Source organism: Dermacentor variabilis, chromosome 11, assembly GCF_050947875.1.
Source record: "Dermacentor variabilis isolate Ectoservices chromosome 11, ASM5094787v1, whole genome shotgun sequence".
NCBI lineage: Eukaryota > Metazoa > Arthropoda > Arachnida > Ixodida > Ixodidae > Dermacentor > Dermacentor variabilis.
The window spans coordinates 87105123-87125252 of record NC_134578.1 but is presented as its reverse complement, the minus strand read 5'-3'; the positions used below and the strand labels follow the sequence as shown (position 1 = coordinate 87125252).

At 46.7% G+C, this 20130-nt stretch overlaps 1 protein-coding gene and 1 long non-coding RNA gene across 2 annotated transcripts in view; both read left to right on the top strand.

Annotated features, from left to right (window-relative positions):
- Positions 1 to 2125: 2125 nt before the first annotated feature.
- Positions 2126 to 5942, top strand: LOC142563819 (uncharacterized). Its single transcript, XR_012824427.1, has 2 exons — positions 2126 to 2530; positions 2712 to 5942. It is a non-coding gene; the product is annotated as an uncharacterized LOC142563819 (long non-coding RNA).
- A 2131-nt stretch (positions 5943 to 8073) lies between these two features.
- LOC142563368 (uncharacterized) overlaps positions 8074 to 20130 on the top strand; it is a 33826-nt gene continuing 21769 nt past the window's right edge. The window contains exons 1-2 of the mRNA XM_075673928.1: positions 8074 to 8292; positions 12439 to 12557. Of these exons, the coding sequence (XP_075530043.1) occupies positions 8251 to 8292; positions 12439 to 12557 (161 nt within the window). The 5' untranslated portion in view covers positions 8074 to 8250. The remainder of the gene's footprint in view (positions 8293 to 12438; positions 12558 to 20130) is intronic.

Here is a 20130-nt window from a genome sequence, read left to right as displayed (position 1 = left end):
TTTGTTGTTGAGGTACCTGAATTACTCGGCCAATATCCGTGCTCGTGGAATGATGGTGGAGGCTGTTTTCACTCTTGACACAGTCGTCCGTAGACTTGATATCTCATCCAAATAATTATGGAATGGCTTCTTTATTCGTGGTCTTGCGAATTCGGCGCAGCCCCTTTCTGTTGGTGTAGATTGTGGCTCCCGTGATGACCAAGATGTACTTGGCACAGACTCTGTTGGGGCAGAACAGTGACACATGAGATACAGCAGAGATTATCCAAACTCATGTAGTGTTTTCTTTTATGTTCGAACCAATTATGCGGAACTGTAAACATGAACAAACGTTCATATTATCTGCTACAAACAAATGACATGAATCCTGAGGCTAGAAAGCAAATACAGCCTGCATCAAGCATATTTATTTCTGAACCTGGTGTTTTTTTACCTTGTAGTAGCAGCCAAAGTCCACACAATGACCTTGTTGTAACAGGCAGCAGCTTCTGCTTAGTGCATGTAGTGTGTTGCTTTATACTGGTGCCATCCTCATTACTGCATGTCTGGAACAGAAATTTTAACTGCACCAGAAATTGAATAAGCACAATATTGCAATATAAAATGCGTAAAGGTGGACATATATATTGTAATGATTTGTGACTAAGGAACACATGCAAATGTACACTGTTTGTTCTAGGTTGCTTAAGCAGCATGGTAAATAAATATTGTTGCTCTGCGTAAAACTGATGTCTGCCTAACTACAATGCATGTCAACAGCTTAAGTATTTTTAAGATATCAAATGGGAACACCTGTGCGCTCGTTTATACCCAAGAAGAGATCACACTGCTGGTTTCACAAGCAAATAGCTGAAATGCATGAGGCTATAAGAAATGATGCATTCGTTTTCTGTATCAACGTGATGCACCACTTCACTATGTAAAAATAAATATCCTGAGGTAAACCAAACTGAACAGCAAGAACATTTGGAACCAACAGGTAAGAAATCTGGGTGAATTTTCATGCGTGCAACTGTTTAATACATTAAATTCTGTACATTAGCTTCTGTTTATCAAAGAGTTACTCGGCGGACTCGGAAAAAAAAAAAAATATATATATATATATATATATATATATATATATATATATATATATATATATATATATATATATATATATATATATATATATATATATTGATAAGGTTACTCAGTCATCCGTGGCTACGGCTACAACGAGAGGAAAAATGTGACGCGCGTTCCGATATCGCTTTCTCTTTCGTGAATGTGTATAATGATGGCCTCGCAACTGAAAGTTTCTTTCGGAAACAGAAACGGAGGGTCCTGACTGCTCATATGTATTGCAGCATTTAATTCGTTAACTTGCCTCTGCCTGTAAGTTAACGAGACGAATATATTACATAGCGACTGAAGCAGCGATGTTAAACAACTCACCGGTATTGCTGTCCCCAGTCGCAGTAGGACCCGGCTCCCATTACGATGAAGAGTTGTTCCACATGGCTCACGACTGAAACGTAGCTTTCGAGCTGACACCCCAAGTTAAATAACGCGAGATATCGAAGCGCAATAAACTGGTTTAAGCACAAGATAACCAACCGATGTATGAACCAAAGAATCCGTACCTGCCGTGCACTCGAACATATTCGCAAAAATTTTAAATCCAGGCAAGAGGTCACGTGGAAGGTCCATGATGCTGAACGCTATTTTGCGTTTAAAATGGCAAAAAAACAACAAAGTTGGTAATCAACGAGTACAATGTAAAATTAGGAATGATAATTTTGTACTGTTTGTCATGTAATAAAACCGCTTCGTTTATTGAAGAAAGTTGGTAGGTTCAAATTGCGCTTACTACGGTGCCTCTAGCGGGAGATAATGCGCTCACGGGGGAACCTTCTTAATTGGTATGCTATGCCTGTTTCTTTAGCAGCCGCGCGCGGTCGATTTCTCCGCCCTCTGTGGCCATTTGTTGAAATTGAGAGCGTTCGGGGCCTGGGCGTCTACTACGGCGCCCGCGATTCGCGTGGCCAACGTCGTATCAACCGCCGCGGTTGTCTCCACTCTGTACGGAGCGGCGGGCGAGGGGAAAATGGAGGCACCGTGCCAGCCCAAAGCCACCTAGAAAAAAAATGTAAGGCCACCGCATCACCTCCTCTCCCCTGTCAATACGTCACGAGAGTCGGATGGTAGCGGTGGATGGGGGAGCGCTGCGTTTCTAGAACGCGGCGCGCGTTCTGAAAACAAATTTTCTCCGTGGCTGCAACGCTAGAGCGGCAACGCGTGGAGCACTTGCTTGGTGGCTTTGGTGGGGCATGCTGCACCGTAAACGCGATTGCTTTTCTTCGATTGTGCGTGGTTCGTCGTACACGGAAGCGCAACAATGCCTGGCTGTTGTTGCGCACCAAACTGCAAGTCTAATTATGGCGGAGGACAAAGTGTCCGAGTGCACAAGTTCCCATCTGACCGAACCACTCGGGAAGCATGGACGAGAGCAGTTCCTCGGAAGGACTTCTCGCCAACGAAGTACACAATGGTATTTCTTCTCTCTATTGTTATTCTGGGTTTCCAGACGAATAGGTTTCGTCAGCATAGTGCGCAATGCATTCGTCCACGCGTGCACAATAGATGGGTCTCTGCTCCTGTCGACGCGCTTGTAAATTCAACATTTTCGTCGAGCTTCATACCTGTAACGGCTTGCTTTTTTTTTATTTCAGCTCTGTGAAAAGTATTTCTTGCCATCGGATTACTTGAAGACATCTTACACGGACGTCAAGACAGGAAAAGTGGTCGAAGTTGCCATGAAAAACATCCGTCTGAAGAAAACTGCAGTTCCGAGCTTGTTTCCCAATTGCTCTGCCTATTTATCGCGTCCGCATGTGTGCGTTCGAGAAGCGCCGGTTGCCAAAAGAGCGCGCTTGGAAGCGACATATTTGCAAAAAGCAATAATGCTTTCTCAGCAAACCCAAGCATAAGAGGACGCCAAAAATCTGGTTGGTAGCTTTGCGGACTTGCTGAAGGCCTTGCCAAGCTTTCAGTGTTCGGACTTCTGAACAGTTTTGAACAAGGGCTCCAAGGTTTTCTATTTGGACTTGTCACTTCAATCTGCTCCTGCAGTCCGTACTTCGGTAATCGTGTCCACAGACCTGTGCGTCGAAGTATTTTTTGGTGAAACGGGTGTGAGGAAGCGTGGTGATGTTTTAGTTCCTGAAAAGCTGTGCGACTTGAGAGATTTGAAAAGTGTGTAACACATGATCGAACAGACACGTAAGGATATCAGCACTGAGCGTTCTGAAAAGGCCCGTCATCTACTGACATTGGTTTCGACATTGCTAGAGGAAGTAAGTGGAAAACATTTCGCATGCGAGTTGCAAGAATGGCATTTGGAAGTGCTTAAGTTTTTGAAGAGTCATGTTGATATTGTTTTGAATGATGCTGGCCGATATCCCCCCGATTTATTGGTTTTTGCTAGCCTTTTGTTCACAATTTCACCTCATGCATATAGATTCCTGAGAAGTTCGATGAAGCTTAAGATGCCGCATCCTGATACGATCAGAAGACTGTGTTCATCGTACGATGTACGCCCTGAAACGAAGCAGCAAGAATGTAGCTTTCTTTCCTATGCAAAGCGTATTGTAAGCACATATAAAGAGCATGAATAGACTGTAACGTTAATGATTGATGAGATTCACCTTCAATCATTTTTTGATTACAAGGCTGGGTTGGTTACTGGTGCTGCGGTAAATTCATCGACTGCAGCAAAAACTGCCCACGTATTTATGATACAGAGCCTACTTTCTTCAAACAAGGATGTTGTACACATCCTTCCTGTGGCACAAATCGATGCTAAGGCGCTGCACGACTTCCTTCGGAAGATTGTTCTTGATCTAGAGGCATCTGGTTTTAGAATAATCGCAGTGATCTCGGACAATAACTCCATAAACAGAAAAGCCATTTTCTACTTCGCTAAGCCGGCAAGTGTCAGCATTGTTTACCAGCATCCTGCTGACCCATCACGACCCCTGTTTTTTTGTGCTGGACCCAGTTCACATACTAAAGTATATAAGAAATAACTGGCTGAATCAAAGAAACACTGGCAAATGCATGCACTTTCCTGAACCGAAGAGTGATGAGGCTGAACCAAAGATACTTACAGCATCTTTCAAGCTATTATGCCAGCTGCACGAAGCTGAAAAGCATGAACTCTTGAAGTTAGCACCAACGCTCACTTTGAAGGCACTGAACCCCTCAAACATGGAACGGCAGAACGTTACACTGGCCTTAAAGATTTTTAACTCATCTACTGTTGCTGCTCTCAGTGTTGCAACGTTCCAGCATGCAAAGGAAACCTCTCCATATGTCGACACCATTTTGACTTGGCGGAACATTGTTACCGTCAAGACGCCAAGAAAAGGACAGCGGTTGCGAGATCAATTGCAAGGTCCAATAGTTTCATCGTCATGTCCTCAACTAGAATTCTTAGAGAGAATAGTTCAACGGCTTGATCACTGGAGAAGCCTCGAACGTGACAATGCCCGCTTGACACGTGAAACGCACATAGCTTTCAGCCACACTACCCATGTCTTGCACGAACTTGCCATATACTGTCTCAAAGAGCTTCATTTCGAGTATGCTCTTTTGGGCAAATTTCAAACTGATATCTTAGAGGATCGCTTTGGAAAGTACCGGCAATTGTCTGGTGCCAATTACCACGTGTCTATAAGGCAGATATATGAATCTGAAAACAAATTGCGTTTGCAGAAGGTTCTGGACCTGCCAGATTTGGACATTCTACTACCACCGAGCGCGAACACGTTGGAGACAAGTGTACATTCAGGAAACGGCCAGTTTCAAGTCACTGTGACCGACTCCGACATTGAGAAAAAAACGTCAAGGCTACCGGCACTAACCTATGTTGTCGGCTATTGTGCCCATGCAGCTCTAAAAAAGTTGACATGCGCACCTTGCAGTGAAAGCCTTGTGATGCAAGACGTCTATCTAGATGACCCTGAGAATGCATTAATAACGAAGATGACAAGGGGTGGCCTGAAGTTTCCACGAGCAGTTGTAGTTAAAGTTGTACGCTTTACTGAAATTATATTGGACAAGCTCAGGACACCAGAATATGCCGTACGATTTTTCAGCCTTCCTAGGCAGAAAGATACTCTTGTCGGCCTTGTGTTCGCTACCCTTCACGACTTTGAGGATGTCGATGTGTGTGAATTCGGTCATCCTGCACAGGAGGTAATGGGGCATGTTGTAAGTGCTGCCGCGAATACACTGCTGAACAACTTGTGCCGCACAGACAACGACAAATTACACAACGCCAAGAACGACCGAAAATTTCAGACCTTGAAGGCCTGAGATGTTTCTCATTATTTATTTTTTATTCATGAAGCTCTGTTTTGTTGAACATCTGCGTATGTTTGTGTTGACAGAACCCTTGTAAAAAGAAACCTGTGGCGTAGCTAGGACTTATTTGCCTACATTATCAAAATTTAAACCCTGCATTTTGGCCAATTCAAATGTTATTTGAGTGTATTGTGCTACCTGTTTATGATTCGAACTCTGCATGCTACCGCAATCCATTAATTGCATGTTTTCCTTTAGGACTGAGAGTAGGCCTCTCGTTTTTTACTTACTTTTCACCATTATCTCAGTATTTTATGAAGACCAATAAGGCCTGCAAACAAGGCGGGTGGAAATAAATTAACCACAAGAAATGGTACAACAAAGACGGAAGCTTATTCTATATGAGAATTAGTTGTGCGTGACCCTATAATGACAAAATTTTCACAATAAAATTAACCTCGATATTCGTGTGTCTAGCGAGGACTGTTTTACGCAATGCAAGAGTGAGAATGATAATTGTATATGGAAGATTTAAAATGTTTGTTTCTGAATGCAGTTCTTATCATTTGTGAATAAAGTATATTCTGTGTCTTCAATATGCAGTTTTCCTCTTTCTTTCGTTCCGTCTAAAGTTGAGTGACTAAGCAGCATGCAGTTTGCTTGTCTTAGTCCCGACCAAACATCACAAGCACAATAAGGCAGGTCGTGTTGCGATACACGCAAAAAACAAAAACGTTGCCAATCAAGTAATCTAAGGAAGGTATGAAAGAATGCTGCTTTATATGGTGGTGTTGACTGCGGTGAACCAGCGGCTCCCCCTTATTTTTTGCGTCAGCTATACCTGTCTTGCTTTGGAAACGAAGCATCTGAATTTATAGGTTGCTGTCACTTTAAGGACAGCACAAATTTTCTCATGCCATAGCATCCGCGACGCGCAAAGAGACACACTGCAAGCGCAACGAACCTAGGCGCGGAGACGCCGACGGCGTCGACTGTCCGGCCCATCCGACTAGCGTGACGTCACACCGGCGTGCGGAGGCCTTACATTTTTTTCTAGGTGGCTTTGATCCGGGCCGCGTTCCTCGCTCGCGCACGCGAGATTGAAAGAGTGATTGTGAAGAGGAAGAGGCGCTGAACATAATTATCGGAACCATGTTCGGCGGCTCACCCTCACACGCCTTCCCTCATACGGAACCTCAGGGTGACGGCGATGACAGACATACGACTGGAGTGTCCATATAATTGCTATCGCAATAAAGAAAGGTTGTTTGCAATTCTAATGCACAAGGTTTAATCTAAATAAAAGAAACTTTGAGTGAAGCAGGAAATTAAATGCAGTATAACCATTGGCTGTGGGTGCATAAATGTCTCTTTGACTACTTCGGAACGGGAAACCTCGTTCACTGTTCTTATCAACCAGCAATGCAGCAAATTTGTTCTCACCGAATGTTCTTTTACGAATCTTCACCAGTCGCAAGTTAAGTCGCACTGCAAGCACCAAATCAAGCTGGCATAGTTGGGATAGTTTACGCAACAAAGTCAGGACGACGAAGGCGATGTACGATGCTTGTCGACGGACGATTGACGATGAGAGGTGCATCTACATATAAGCACGGCATACATCTAGTTACATTCAGGAATTCTGTACAATTGTACAGCAGTGGCACATGCCCGTTCTGGAGAACTACCCAAGAATGGGCAGACACCCAGCGGATCACACACTCAATGAATCAATAAAAAAAAACTGGCAAAACAAATTGTTCCATGTAATGCGCTATTGCTGAAAGGGATTAGTGTGCTAAGGAATCTGAAATAAAATATATATCCTGGATTCTTAGCTAGATAAAAGCACATCGGAAGATTTATAGCGACGCCACCTGGTGACGGCAAGCAACTTTCTGTAGGTAACCTTACACAATGACGAAGCCAGTACCGCTTTCCTTGGACCATTGAAGGCCACCTAATACAGATTTGAGCCTTCCTTGGCACTTGCAAAAAAACGCAAATATGCAATTTGCCTGTTTTTGTAAATTCTTCTCAACCCACTTGAGCTCTTCTTCGACTTGACGTCTCGTTACTTCTTTGGTCTCGGTTGCTAAACTACTACAATCGCAGCCCTTGACATTTTTCACTGGTTGTTTGTTTGCTTTAAAACGTGTCAATGGGCTGTCCTATCTCATAGGCGCACGTGCTGTGTAAACGCTGCTTTTTTTGTGAGAGTTCCGTCATTTAGTGCGAGGCACTATTTTCAGCTGACTACCGGTTGACTTTTGTCTCAGCAGTATGAAAATCGTATACTATAATGGAAGGAAACTAACTAATCACAATATACTTCCTGCGTCCTCTGGGTGGTCTAAGGCTGACTCGGCATGTCATTTATATAATTCCATCCAGGTATGCTACGCCGAAAAAAAGAGGATGGAACTCCTTAACGGGAATAATTATGGGCCCACTTCGCCTCGTCGGATAGAATAGCTGACTGCCGTTTCTTTCGCGCTGCTATACCGAGCGCCTTGGGCGTAACTCTCACTCTGCACGAACGGGCCACTTTTCTCTCCACATAAACTATCTATACGTTTTCTTTTTCTTTGCTTACTTTTTCTTACATTTTGTACTTGATATTATTTTCTCTGACTGCAAATCACGTTGTCTAATTAAAGAACCACGTTTTGTCTTCAAAACTGGTGATTATTCGTTGTGGAAATCCAAATCCATCGAGTGCTTTATTTTCGCAGAGATATCGCAGTTATGAAGTAGCCGCCGTGGAGACCACGTGCACGCCAAACCTTCCGTTGCAGGTATGTGCAACCGGATGACTTGGACGAGGCAGCTGACGAACTGAGCGCGCTGCGTAGAAAAGGCATCAGGCACTACGGACTGCTCAAGGTTCTCGAGGTTCCCGACATGTTCACCGCCACGGTATCGAGAACAAAACCGATGCTTGAGGTGGGTGAAGGCATAGAGTAGCTCTGCGCGCGCGCACACACACACACACACACACACACACACACACACATATATATATATATATATATATATATATACGTTAGAAACTACATGGCACGTCAAACTTGCCTGCCAGAACCGTTCTCCACCTGTCGTCACTTTAATATGCCCCGGTTGATGCCACTTTTACGCAATATTTTATGTTCAGGTCGCCGAAAATATCACATAGGAGAGCGTCATGAACAATGTGCGTTGTTTAGATATTTGAACGCTTCGACCCCTCGCCCTGAATGAGCGCACGAATACATTCTTGTCTATGCAGAGCTGCACGAGGTGCAAGAAAGGAATTAATGACGCATTAGTGCTCCCGCCTTTGCAACGTTACGTTGGCAAGGCATCGAAAGCACCCGCTCGCATTTATCTAACCTTAATGCCATGAATAGGGTTTTATCCTGTAAACTGAAATTGAACGTGTGTTTGAGGTGCTCATGCTAAACGCCATAGATATGTACCTTGAAATCGTTCGTACGCTTTCATTTTTGTTCGGAAACGCTGCGAGCTGCAGCGCGAAAGTTTATAGAAGTGGTGTGTTTTTGGCGGTGATTCTTGCATCATGCAATTATATTTTTTTGCCGGCCGAAGAAGGAGAGTTGTTCGCTTGAGCCAGCTACATAACACAAGTAGATTAGTATGTTTAGCAGGAGCTAATTCAATCGTGGCCCGAAGGGACGCTACAGAGCAACTCAAAATAAATTTTCAACAGATCATGTACTATTTCAAATCTTTACTTTTATTATTTTGCGGTAGTATGTAAATTACGCAAAATATCTCTTTTCTTATCCCTCCGCCACCTAAGCGCGGGTCTGCTATTGTGGCATCGTGAATTTCAAAATATGTTATCTTATTTGAGCCGCTGTGGATGAGTGAAACTTACTGAAACCTAATAGTATTTGAATTAGTAAAGGCAAGGCGCAGAAGACCAGGACTCAATAAGAACACAAACGACAGGAACGGCGCCTTAAACTTAATATGTTTACCCTTTGGTTATTTTGCGAATAAAGAGTAGCCTAACTTTAGCGATAAAAATTAATTAGGCTCACGCAGACGCCGGCAAAATTGGCGACGTCACGACAAGCTGAAATGCAAAGTTCCAAGTAGCGCCGCCACCTCTGTTTAATTTTTCATGTACTTTCGGTCTTGCCAAACGTATTCTCCTGGCAAGGGTTGTGATTTCGGCACTTCAGAAATGTGTTGTACTGATAAAGGTCAAGGGTTGTGATTTCGGCACTTCAGAAATGTGTTGTACTGAAAAAGGTCAAATTATAGTTTCTCTAGTGTTCCCTAATATTATAATATGCAGTAAGTAAAACTAGTGTTGAATATCATTTCTCAGAAGAATTGATTTGTTTTACAGTTGGAGCGACCATTTAATGAAGGCAGCGTACATCACGTGAAAATGTTTTATCTGACAAGGGCAGGTTGACGTGGCTGCGCTACAGATTATAGTATAGAACCGCTATAAGGAAGTTGGCAGACCCGAGCCTTTATATATGTGAAATAACGCGGTATTGTTTCTTTTGGCTTTCCATAGGCCTACCACAAAGTACAAAAACTTTAAAAGAAGAATTGCTGAACGTGGACTGCTAGTTCGTTTAAGGCCAAATTACCCAGCTGTCAGTCACGCCTGCTATACTGGGCTTGACCAGCATGTCGGATCGGCAAATACCAAAAGAAGCGACTTAGTTATTGTTACACATGAAGGGAATGGCGTTTCTGTGTGCATACGCGTATACATCAGGTACCATGGTGACGTGGAAACCTGGTGGCCTGTAGCCTGAAGAAAGTTAGCTGAGGAAGCCATTAGTGGGTTTTTACGGGCTAGTAGTTAGGCGAGGACACTGATCAAAAGCTGCAAAGTGAGTTTCAGAAATAGCGCAGGCAACCCAGTTTATAAATTATCTTCATAGAAGACCGTACTAATCGTAAAGGATGATACAGCATAATTTTTAAGCAAGCTGGAATAAGTGAAATGTCCTGTCACAACGCACCGATATTCTTTGACAAGCCGCAACTGCACATTAGCCTATGCAAGGGTGCTTAAAGCAGCATTAGGCGTTCTGCAAAAAAAATTATGGTTTACATATATATCCGATAGTTTTAATGCTGTTTGATATGTTACGTTGGGTTGTGAATATTTGGGCGCACCAGAAACAGCAGATTTTAAATTCTGTGCATCTTTTCTTTCGGGACGAACCTTCGACAATGCGGACGATAGGCGGACCTTAAGGCTCCTCCTATTGGTCATCTGCCGAAATTCTCGATAGCACTGGCACCCTCCCTGCATGGCTGTGCGGCTCACTGACATAACTTCAGCCGTCACTTCACCGGTGTCGTTAGGGCACCGGTGGAGTGAGAGGCTGACATTGGAGCATTCCCTTTAACACTTGACCACAGTGTAGATGTCCACAGTCATTTCCGGCATAATGAAAGTGCTTCTTCGTCGTGCGACTCAGACGCAACCGAAACGCCTCTCCTGCAGTGACCGGGTCCGAACCGCACACAGGTTATTTTCGTGTAGCAGTGTCCTAGGCTTGCGCTGCTCTGCTCGAGGTCGCGGGTTCGATCTCCTGTGGCGGAGCGCTTACGCGCTTCATTTTAGGCGCACATTAAACAATTTCAGGTCATGCAAAGCGTTCTGTAGTCTTTCACTAGGGCGTGCTGCACAAAGAGATTCTTAGTTTTGGCACGAAAGACACTGACTGTATGGAGGCAAAAGGCGTAGCGCATCAGAGACAGGACAAAAGAAGAACACAGAAACCGGACACAGCGCCGCCACACGTGCGTGTCGTCCGTGTTGTTCTTTTGTGCTGTTTTTGCTTTTGCCTCCATCATGATATACCAACAAGCCCAATGTGCAACTTTAGACAGATTGCATACGTTAAAACGTGATACGTTAAGCCCTCTGCATTTGCGCCACGCCGTCGTAGAACGGTGGAAGACATGCTGAGAGATACACTTTAGCATACCATCCTGGCGTACCATGGTAGAGAGCGTAGCTAGAAGTGATTTATGTAACAAAAAATTTAATATGGAAGCGTTCCGAATACACCCCTCATTACCGATGCTGATGTTGTGGCACCATCAGGTAGGGGGAGACAGAAAGGTTCGCGACTTAGTACCATCTCGCTAGACATACCACCTTCAAAGCAAACAGCTGATCTGTATAATACGAAAAAATCACCGCTAATACTTTTTGCCCGCGTGAGATGATTCCAAATAGTGACCCATTTTATGATTTATTTCTTGCTCGCACGACACCAAGAAAGTATAATTGGCGAATTTGAAACAAAGTGGGCACTCTGAGCATATCGAAACGGCTGCACATACACGGCAGCTTGCAGAAGACACCGCAATAATGAGCTACACAAGACGCGAATTCGCAATGGGCCTAACGTATCACATGTCATGGAAAGCTTCAACACTTTATGACTATGTGTGGCTGTATACGTTAATAGCAACACGCAAATACATCGCTGATGTTCCTGCTAATACGTTGCGTTTGTTTTCCACGTGCGCAACTGCAACGTACTCGACCAATTGCATGCAGATGCTGCTATTTCACCCCACGTGTTGAAGCAGCATGTGTTCTTAATTTTGGTCCTTCAAAATTGATTATAATTTTTTTTTACAAGAACGCGAGTGCAACACATCGTTGCTAAACTCCTAATAATGACATTGTCAACTGTTATTCAAGCATCCCCTGTATATTTCGATGACTGCGTCGGCAGTGGGCACTATCGCTTGTTCCGTAAGATTGCCAAAGTGACGCATACAGATAGTTGCGCATAATTCTGCATGTCGACATCCCCAAGTGGAGCGCTCAGGGCTCAGTTTGTATTCAAAGGCTTACAAGCGAGCGGGAAGCAAACGTGCACCTCCTGTTTAGTCTGTCCTACACCGGGTATCTTCTCTTCACGACGTGACTATTTAATAACAGTGCGTATGCGACATGCTAGAAATCAATGACTGTGTTTAAAAAAAATACAGAGCGATGTGGTTATGAATGCAGGTTTCCATTTGCTCAAGCTCCTACTATGTAGACGACTAGAAACATATCGTATCCATCATGTTTTGCTGGTGTTGCAGAAATTTAAACAGCTCCAGGACGGGGACCAGACTGCGAAATCCGTCATCGCCATCGGCTGCTACAATTACGGCGGTGACTTCTTATCCAACTTCACAGCGACATTCACGGAAGTTGCCAAGTAAGTGATAAGAGAACCCCATTGAGGGTGAACGCATATCAATATGTTCAGTGATGCTTTTGTAAGCTAACGCTAAAGTAAAATAGCAAGAGTGTACCTAACACAGGCGGCATATACTGCGAAAGCAACTTCAGGCACGCCATACTAGTATTTATTTGGAGCTTACAAAGTGGCACTAGGCGTCAGCTGGAAATTGGTGTCTAGGGCTAAGAAGATTATTAAGGGGGCTGTTAGAGAAACTTAAGAGGGAGCTTTCCCTCGGGGTCATGAGGCCTCTGATTTCCCTAATCAAAAGAACGCGAAATCTCCAAATGCTCTGATTGGGCTACCGCCTGAAGATTTATATGAAATTGTTGCGTACGGAGTGAAAGGCTAAATTCTAGCAAGTAGGGAAGGAACGTTTCAGTGAAGACCCCATAATTGCAACAAAATTGCACAAATGTTTTAAGACAAAAATAAAACGAGCCTGAGGTTTACAAATCTGTGCACCAATGTGACTGTGCACCAAAACATACATGTATATTTATACATGCATACTCACATCCATGGGAATATATGTTCTGTTACCGTCACAAGTGCAGCATCTATAGAGGTCAAATTTGATATATGACTTGACTGCTTTATAAATTTGTAATAACGCTTACGTTCATCTTGCAAACGTACTTTTCACAAATTAATGGGGTATTGTAGATCTGTAAATGTTTCATACTGCCCTCTGTAGATGTCGTATTAGGGGCAGAGTAAGAATTGTGACATATTTCTAAATACGAAGCATCAAGGTCGACAACTTAGTACTTGAAATTTCCTTTTAAATTCGGCAACTTTCAACGAATTTTGTGAAAGAAAAGTTTAATATTGAATGGCTTTTTGTAAATAGTATTTAAACTTTCTTTGATATGCAACAGACCATCGTGCTCATAAGCGCGGTGAATGCCGAAAAAATTATTTCACATTGTTCCAGCAGTTAGGTACAGGCTACCAAGCTAAATATTTCTCTTAATGACAAAACGCGCTGCTCGTACTTGGGAGCAAATTTGAGACACGTGCGTTTTGCCATGAGAGGCAGGATAACCAGCACCTTCTTGCCTTGGTGGCATTACACCGTGGCATCGCACAGTGATGTCAGCAAATGCCCTCAGAAATCTGGTCATAGGTCGACAAACTCGCCAATCAGTCAAATTGATCAGACTCACTCGAATTGAGTCTGTGTAGAGCCAGTGGACGGACGCAAGGGCAAGGACCATCAACGTGTGTTACTTTCCAGTCTGAGTAAATCACGGAGCAAGAAATATTTAGGAGTGGAAACTCCGCTGTTTGCGGCGACCAGTAAAGGTCACAAGCCTGCGGATATATTTTCATGCTGGCGGCACCTGGCGGCATGGGAAGAAATTACCGCCGTTTCGGTTGCCAGGGCAACCGGTTGAGCGTGTTGCTACCGTTCGGCCGCGCGCGCCTGACTTCTACCACGGAGTGGCCGGAGCTGCCGGAGCCGCCGAGCCGCCTGCCGGGCGCTGCTTTTTTTTTTCCGCTGCGGCTTCTTCGACGCGCCGCATGATGCCGCCACTGCATACGGTAGCGTCGGCGCATGCAACAATTGTGACTTTATCTGGTCGCCCGCGCTCGCTCGCGCTGACGGGAGTTTCACCTCCTATATGTCTTACTCCGTGGAGTAAATGTAAGTCTGGGTGGGTCGAATAGAGTGCGAATAAGAGGTGGTATGAGTGGGACTAAATAAATGTGAGTAGAAATCTGCCCTGGTACTCGCCTGAGTGAGTGACAGAAGCGGCGCTCCTGTAAATGAAACAGATAAAAATTTAAAACATAAAACCTAAAGAAAATATTATTTCTTTACGAATACTCTTTTTTGCAAGAGTTTCGCAACGCCTTAATTAAATTAGACGCTGTATTGACACGTGTACTTGACTTTGTCGGGCTACACGTTTCACCGCCTAACAAAAGTTATCGCACAGCGCCGGACGCGCTTGCATGTGTCGGAAGTTTTTGGAATGTTATCGATGGTTCGATCAGCTGTCTGTTGTCACCGAATTGTGTAATGTGATTGCATGTATTCGCGACGCGAATGGCGTAGATCTTTGTGGAAGGAATCCGGGTCCCAGAGATTACTCTGGAACATTCGACGACTGATCTATAAAAGCCGACGCGCTTGACCCGCTGATCAGATTTTCGAAGACCGCCGATCATGTTCGCCGCTACCATTGTTTTTTGAGTGTAGCCTGTTTTTGAGGGCACAAGTTCGCCCTATAAAACGCTCTTTTCGTTAATCACAGTTTTGCTGCCTTCTTAACCGTCACTACCACGTGACATCTGCTGGAGGTGCTAGTGCGTTTATGTACCGAACGCCCCCGCAAAGCCGCGATCCAAGCCCGAAGCCCGAGGACAAAACCAACATCGCCCAAGACCATCGTGCTACCTGCAGACTGCAAAGACTGCCCCCAGAGCTACGAATTTCTACCTGAGACGACAAAGAAGATCGTGGTCAAACCAACCTCAATGGCTGCCCCAGCGTCCCCCGTTATCCTACAACTACCTGGGGACCCACGGACCTTCCATGGAGCAGCGACTGAAAACCCGGAATCCTGGCTGGAGACTTATGAACGAATCGCTATTTTCAACAACTAATACTCCGACGACAAGCTGCGGCATGTATACTTTGCCTTAGAAGACGTCGCCAGAACGTGGTTTCAGAACCGGGAGTCGACCTTGACAACATGGGACCTGTTCCGGAGCGGCTTCCTGCGCACCTTTACGAGCACACTGCACAAGGAAGGGGCCGAAGCCATGCTCGACACCCGAGTGCAGCTACCTAACGAGAACGTTGCCATATTCACAGAAGAAATGAACCGTCTGTTCCGCCACGCCAACCCGGATATGCCCGAGGAGAAGAAAGTCCGCCGTCTCATGCGGGGCGTGAAGGAAGAACTTTTCGGCACCATGATACGAAGCCCACCGAAGACGATAGAAGAGTTCCTTCGTGAGGCCACCAGCATCGAGAAGACACTCGAAATGCGGAACCGGCAGTTCAACCACCGCACGACCTCTACCACTTACACAGGAATTCAATCACTGGCCACCGACGATCTGCGCGAAACTATCAGAGCGGTCGTACGGGAAGAGCTGCAGAGATTGTACCCCAGGTCGCAGCCTCAAATAGCCTCAATCGCCGAAATCGTCAAAGATGAGCTTGAGCGATCACTTGAAGTTCCTGATCGGCAACCAGAATAACCGCAGCCCCAGCCGGAAGCTATGACCTATGCCGCCGTCGCCCGTCGTGAAGGCCCTCCTCCACGACCACGCCAGGGCCCTATAATGCCACAATTCCGTCGTCCACCGCCGCCACCACCAGCCCGCCCGCCCGTCGCCCAGCGCCGTTACGCGAGGAAGACGGACATTTGGCGCGCTCCTGACCACCGCCCGCTCTGTTAACACTGCGGAGAAGCGGATCACGTTTACCCTCGATGCCCTTACAGGAGATGGGACTGCGAGGGTTCCCCGTGAACGCGCCGCGACCACAGCTTGGTGAACGACCTCGCGATATCGCCGACTACCTCGCCACCACTGAGTGGAGCCCTCGACGACCGTCCCGTTCGCCGTCACCAGGCCGCTACCTGTCGCCGCAGCGCCGACCATACACTGGCCCAGCACGGGGGCGCTCTGCGAGCCCATATCCGGAAAGCTAAAAGCAGCAACTGATGGAGGTGCGGTTGCTGTTCGTCGAACTGACGAAGATCCTCCGCCGCCGACGAAGACGCCGAAGAGACTACCTCGACGACATAACAACGACACGCCGCCGTCCCGACGAAGTCCGGAAGCAAAGAATACGCCGACGAAAGGCAATCTGACGCCACCACATACCAGCTACAGGTCAACGCGACGCAGCCGTGATCCGACGCCAAGACCGAACTGTAATGCACGACAAAGAACCACCGACCACGACGTGCTTCTCGACGGCTACGCAGTCACCGCCTTAGTAGACACAGGGGCCGCTTACTCCGTCATGAGTGGACCCATCGCCGCCCAGTTGAAGAAAGTTAAGACTGCATGGGAAGGTCCTTAAATTCGGACCGCTGGAGGACACCTCATCACGCCGACTGGAATGTGCACGGCAAGAATTACCGTTCATGACCGGACTTACCCTGCCACATTCGTTATCCTCCAACAGTGTTCACGAGATGTCATTCTCTGCATGGAGTTCCTGAACCAACACGGCGCAATCATCGACCTGAAGTCGAAGTCGATAACGCTTTCCGAAGGTCGAGAGATACCGCCGAAGAGCTCTCGTAGTCACCATGCCTTAAGCATGCTCCAAAGTCAAGTCAGCATCCCGTCTCGCTCCCACATTGTCATTTCCGTCGGCACCAAAACACCTGCGACGTAGAAGGCGTCATCGAGGGTGACCAACGTCTACAGCTCGACCGTAAAATTTTAATCGCAAGAGGGATCGCTCGACTGCACGGAGGGAAAACTGAAGTGTTGCTGACAAACTTCAGCCAGGATATCAAGCACGTCAACAAGGGCACGACGATCGCGTACATCGAGGAAATTCTGGAAACCAGTAGTGCGTTTGTCCTCTCGGATTCCGCCGCATCTACCCCGAGGACCATGGTTCTCGAACCAGACTACGACGTTAATCCATGTCTCCTCATGATAAAGCAACAACAGCTCAGAAGTCTGCTCCGACGATACAAAGGCTGCTTTTCGACGTCATCAAGGATTCGACAGACACTAGTCGCAAACCATCGCATAATCACCGAGGAGTGCGCTCGACCACTCCGCCGGAGCCCTTACCGAGTTTCGCCGCGAGAACGTGAAGCTATCAGAGAACAAGTCCACGAAATGCTGCACGACGGCATCACCCAGCCGTCGAAAAGCCCATGGGAATCCCCTGTTGTTTTGGTGAAGAGAAAGAACGGAACCTTACGTTTCTGCGTCGATTATCGTCGACTGAACAAGATCACAAAGTAGGATGTGTACCCGCTACCACGGATAGACGACGCATTAGATCGGCTCTGCAACGCAAAATACTTCTCGTCAATGGATCTCAAATCTGGGTACTGGCAAATAGAAGTCGACGAGAGAGATCACGAAAAGACCGCCTTCATCATGCTAGACGGCCTCTACGAGTTCAAGGTCATGCCATTTGGACTGTGCTCGGCGTCTGCAACGCTCCAGCGCGTCATGGACACGGTGTTAGCAGGAATGAAGTGGCAGACCAATCTTGTTTACTTGGATGACGTCGTCGTCTTCGCCGGAAATTTAGACGATCACCTTATGTGGCTTGCGATAGTACTAGAGGCCATCAAGTCATCGGGGCTCACTCTGAAGCCAGAAAAGTGCCGCTTCGCTTACGATGAGCTTCTGTTCCTAGGCCACGTCATCAGCAAGTCTGGAGTCCGCCCCGACCCGCAGAAGACAGCTGCCATCGCAAAGTTCCCGCAGCCCATCGACAAGAAGGCAGTGCGTAGATTCCTTGGCATGTGTACCTACTACAGGCGCTTTTTCAAGGACTTTTCACGCATCGCTGAGCCGCTGACACAGCTAACTAAATGTGACGTCGAGTTCAAGTGGGAAACTCCACAGGCCGACGCATTTCAAGAACTCAAACGACGCATGCAGTCGCCACCCGTACTTGCACACTTCGACGAGGACGCCGATACCGAAATCCACACTGACGCCAATAGCCTAGGCCTCGGTGCCGTCCTAGTCCAGAGAAAAGATGGACATGAAAACGTGATAGCTTACGCTAGCCGGGCGTTGTCAAAAGCGGGAGGCAATTATTCTACAGCCGAAAAGGAATGCCTCGCCATCGTTTGGGCCACAGCGAAATTTCACCCTTACCTATATGGCAGGCCATTCAAAGTCGCCAGCGACCATCACGCCTTGTGTTGGCTAGCGCATTTACAGGATCCTTCAGGACTGGTGGCGCGGTGGAGCCTAAGACTGCAAGAACATGATATCACTGTAACCAATAAGTCCGGACGAAAACACTCTGATGCCGGTTGCCTATCACTCGCCCCCATTGACTCGCCGCCGCAAGATAACGAAGGTGACGACGCCTTCCTTGGCATTTTAAGCGCGGAAGACTTCGCTGAACAGCAGCCAGCAGACCCGGAGTTGAAAAACCTCGTCGAGTATTTGGAAGGGCACACCGACGTCGTCCCTAGGGCATTTAAGCGAGGATAGTCTTCGTTCTCGCTCCAAAACAACCTACCCGTAAAGAACTTCTCAACAGTGCGCGCCAACTACCCTCTTCTTGTCCCGTCAGGAATGCGTCCAGAAGTATTGCACGCCCTACAAGACGATCCGACCGTTGGACACCTAGGCTATTCTCGGACACTATCGACGATACAGGAAAGGTTTTATTGGCCGCACCTGACCGCCGACGTCACCCGTTATGTCAGAACTTGCCGAGACTGTCAGCGACGCATGACACCGCTGACAAGGCCAGCGTTATTACTAAAGCCAGTCGAGCCTCCTTGCCGACCATTCCAGCAAATCAGGATGGACTTGGGGCCCTTTCCGACGTCAACAACCGGAAATAAGTGGATCGTCGTGGCAACCGACTACCTCACCCGCTTCGCTGAAACTAAAGCACTGCCGAAAGGTAGCGCAGCCGAAGTGGCGAAATTAGAGTCACTGGAAAAAATTTCACAGTACCGCATTTGTTTTCCCCGCGCCGCCGACGCGTTCATTGGCCCAACCGTACCATGTGACCTCTGAGGTGCCATATACCTTCCAAGCACCGGGCGGGCCGGCTGAGTTAGAGCGCAGGCAGCGCAGGTTCCCTACGTATTTTTTTTTTGTGTGTGTGTGTGTGTGTGTGTGTGTGTGTGTGTGTGTGTGTGTGTTCCGATTGTCGCGCTCGCATTTGACTGCAAGGAAATCATGCCTGGCTGCTGCGCCTTCGGATGCAGCAACAGAACTGAGGCTGGAAATACTTTTTTCTAGAGTCTGACCGGCAAAATTGACCGAGAGCGTCGTTCTGCGTGGTTACACAGAATCGGCCGGGAGAACTTCAAGCCTACAAAAAACACCCGCGTGTGCGAGCTATAAGTGCACCTTGCTTGTGATTTTCGGCACTGTTTTAGAAGATATTTAAGCGAAGTGCACGCGGTGTTATCGATGCTACGAAAATAGGAGTTCATTGCAGGGATCGTTCGCGTCTTGCACGTTTGACGCGGGTACACGTGTACGCGTTTGTTGCTCAACACACGCGATTATTCCGCGCTCGTGGCACGCGAAGGCACACTTGTCGCGCGAGAATTCCGCGTCCTCACGTGCACCAGGTACTCGCATGATTTCTCCACGCACGTGAGCGCGCTCTCTCCTCGAGTCAATCCACCCATATGGCACTTGTATTTCGCAGATCGTGACGATCGCAGTCAATAAAAACATGGTCAATACGAGGCCCATGATACCTCCTTTTTTCCACTTATCCTTTGCTCATTTATACATACGCATTTCGAGCTTGAAGCCAATAGCCAGGTGATATTCACAACACATGCTTCAAATTTTGAGCTTTTAAGCCGAGCACATGCAATGAACTGAAGTCAGC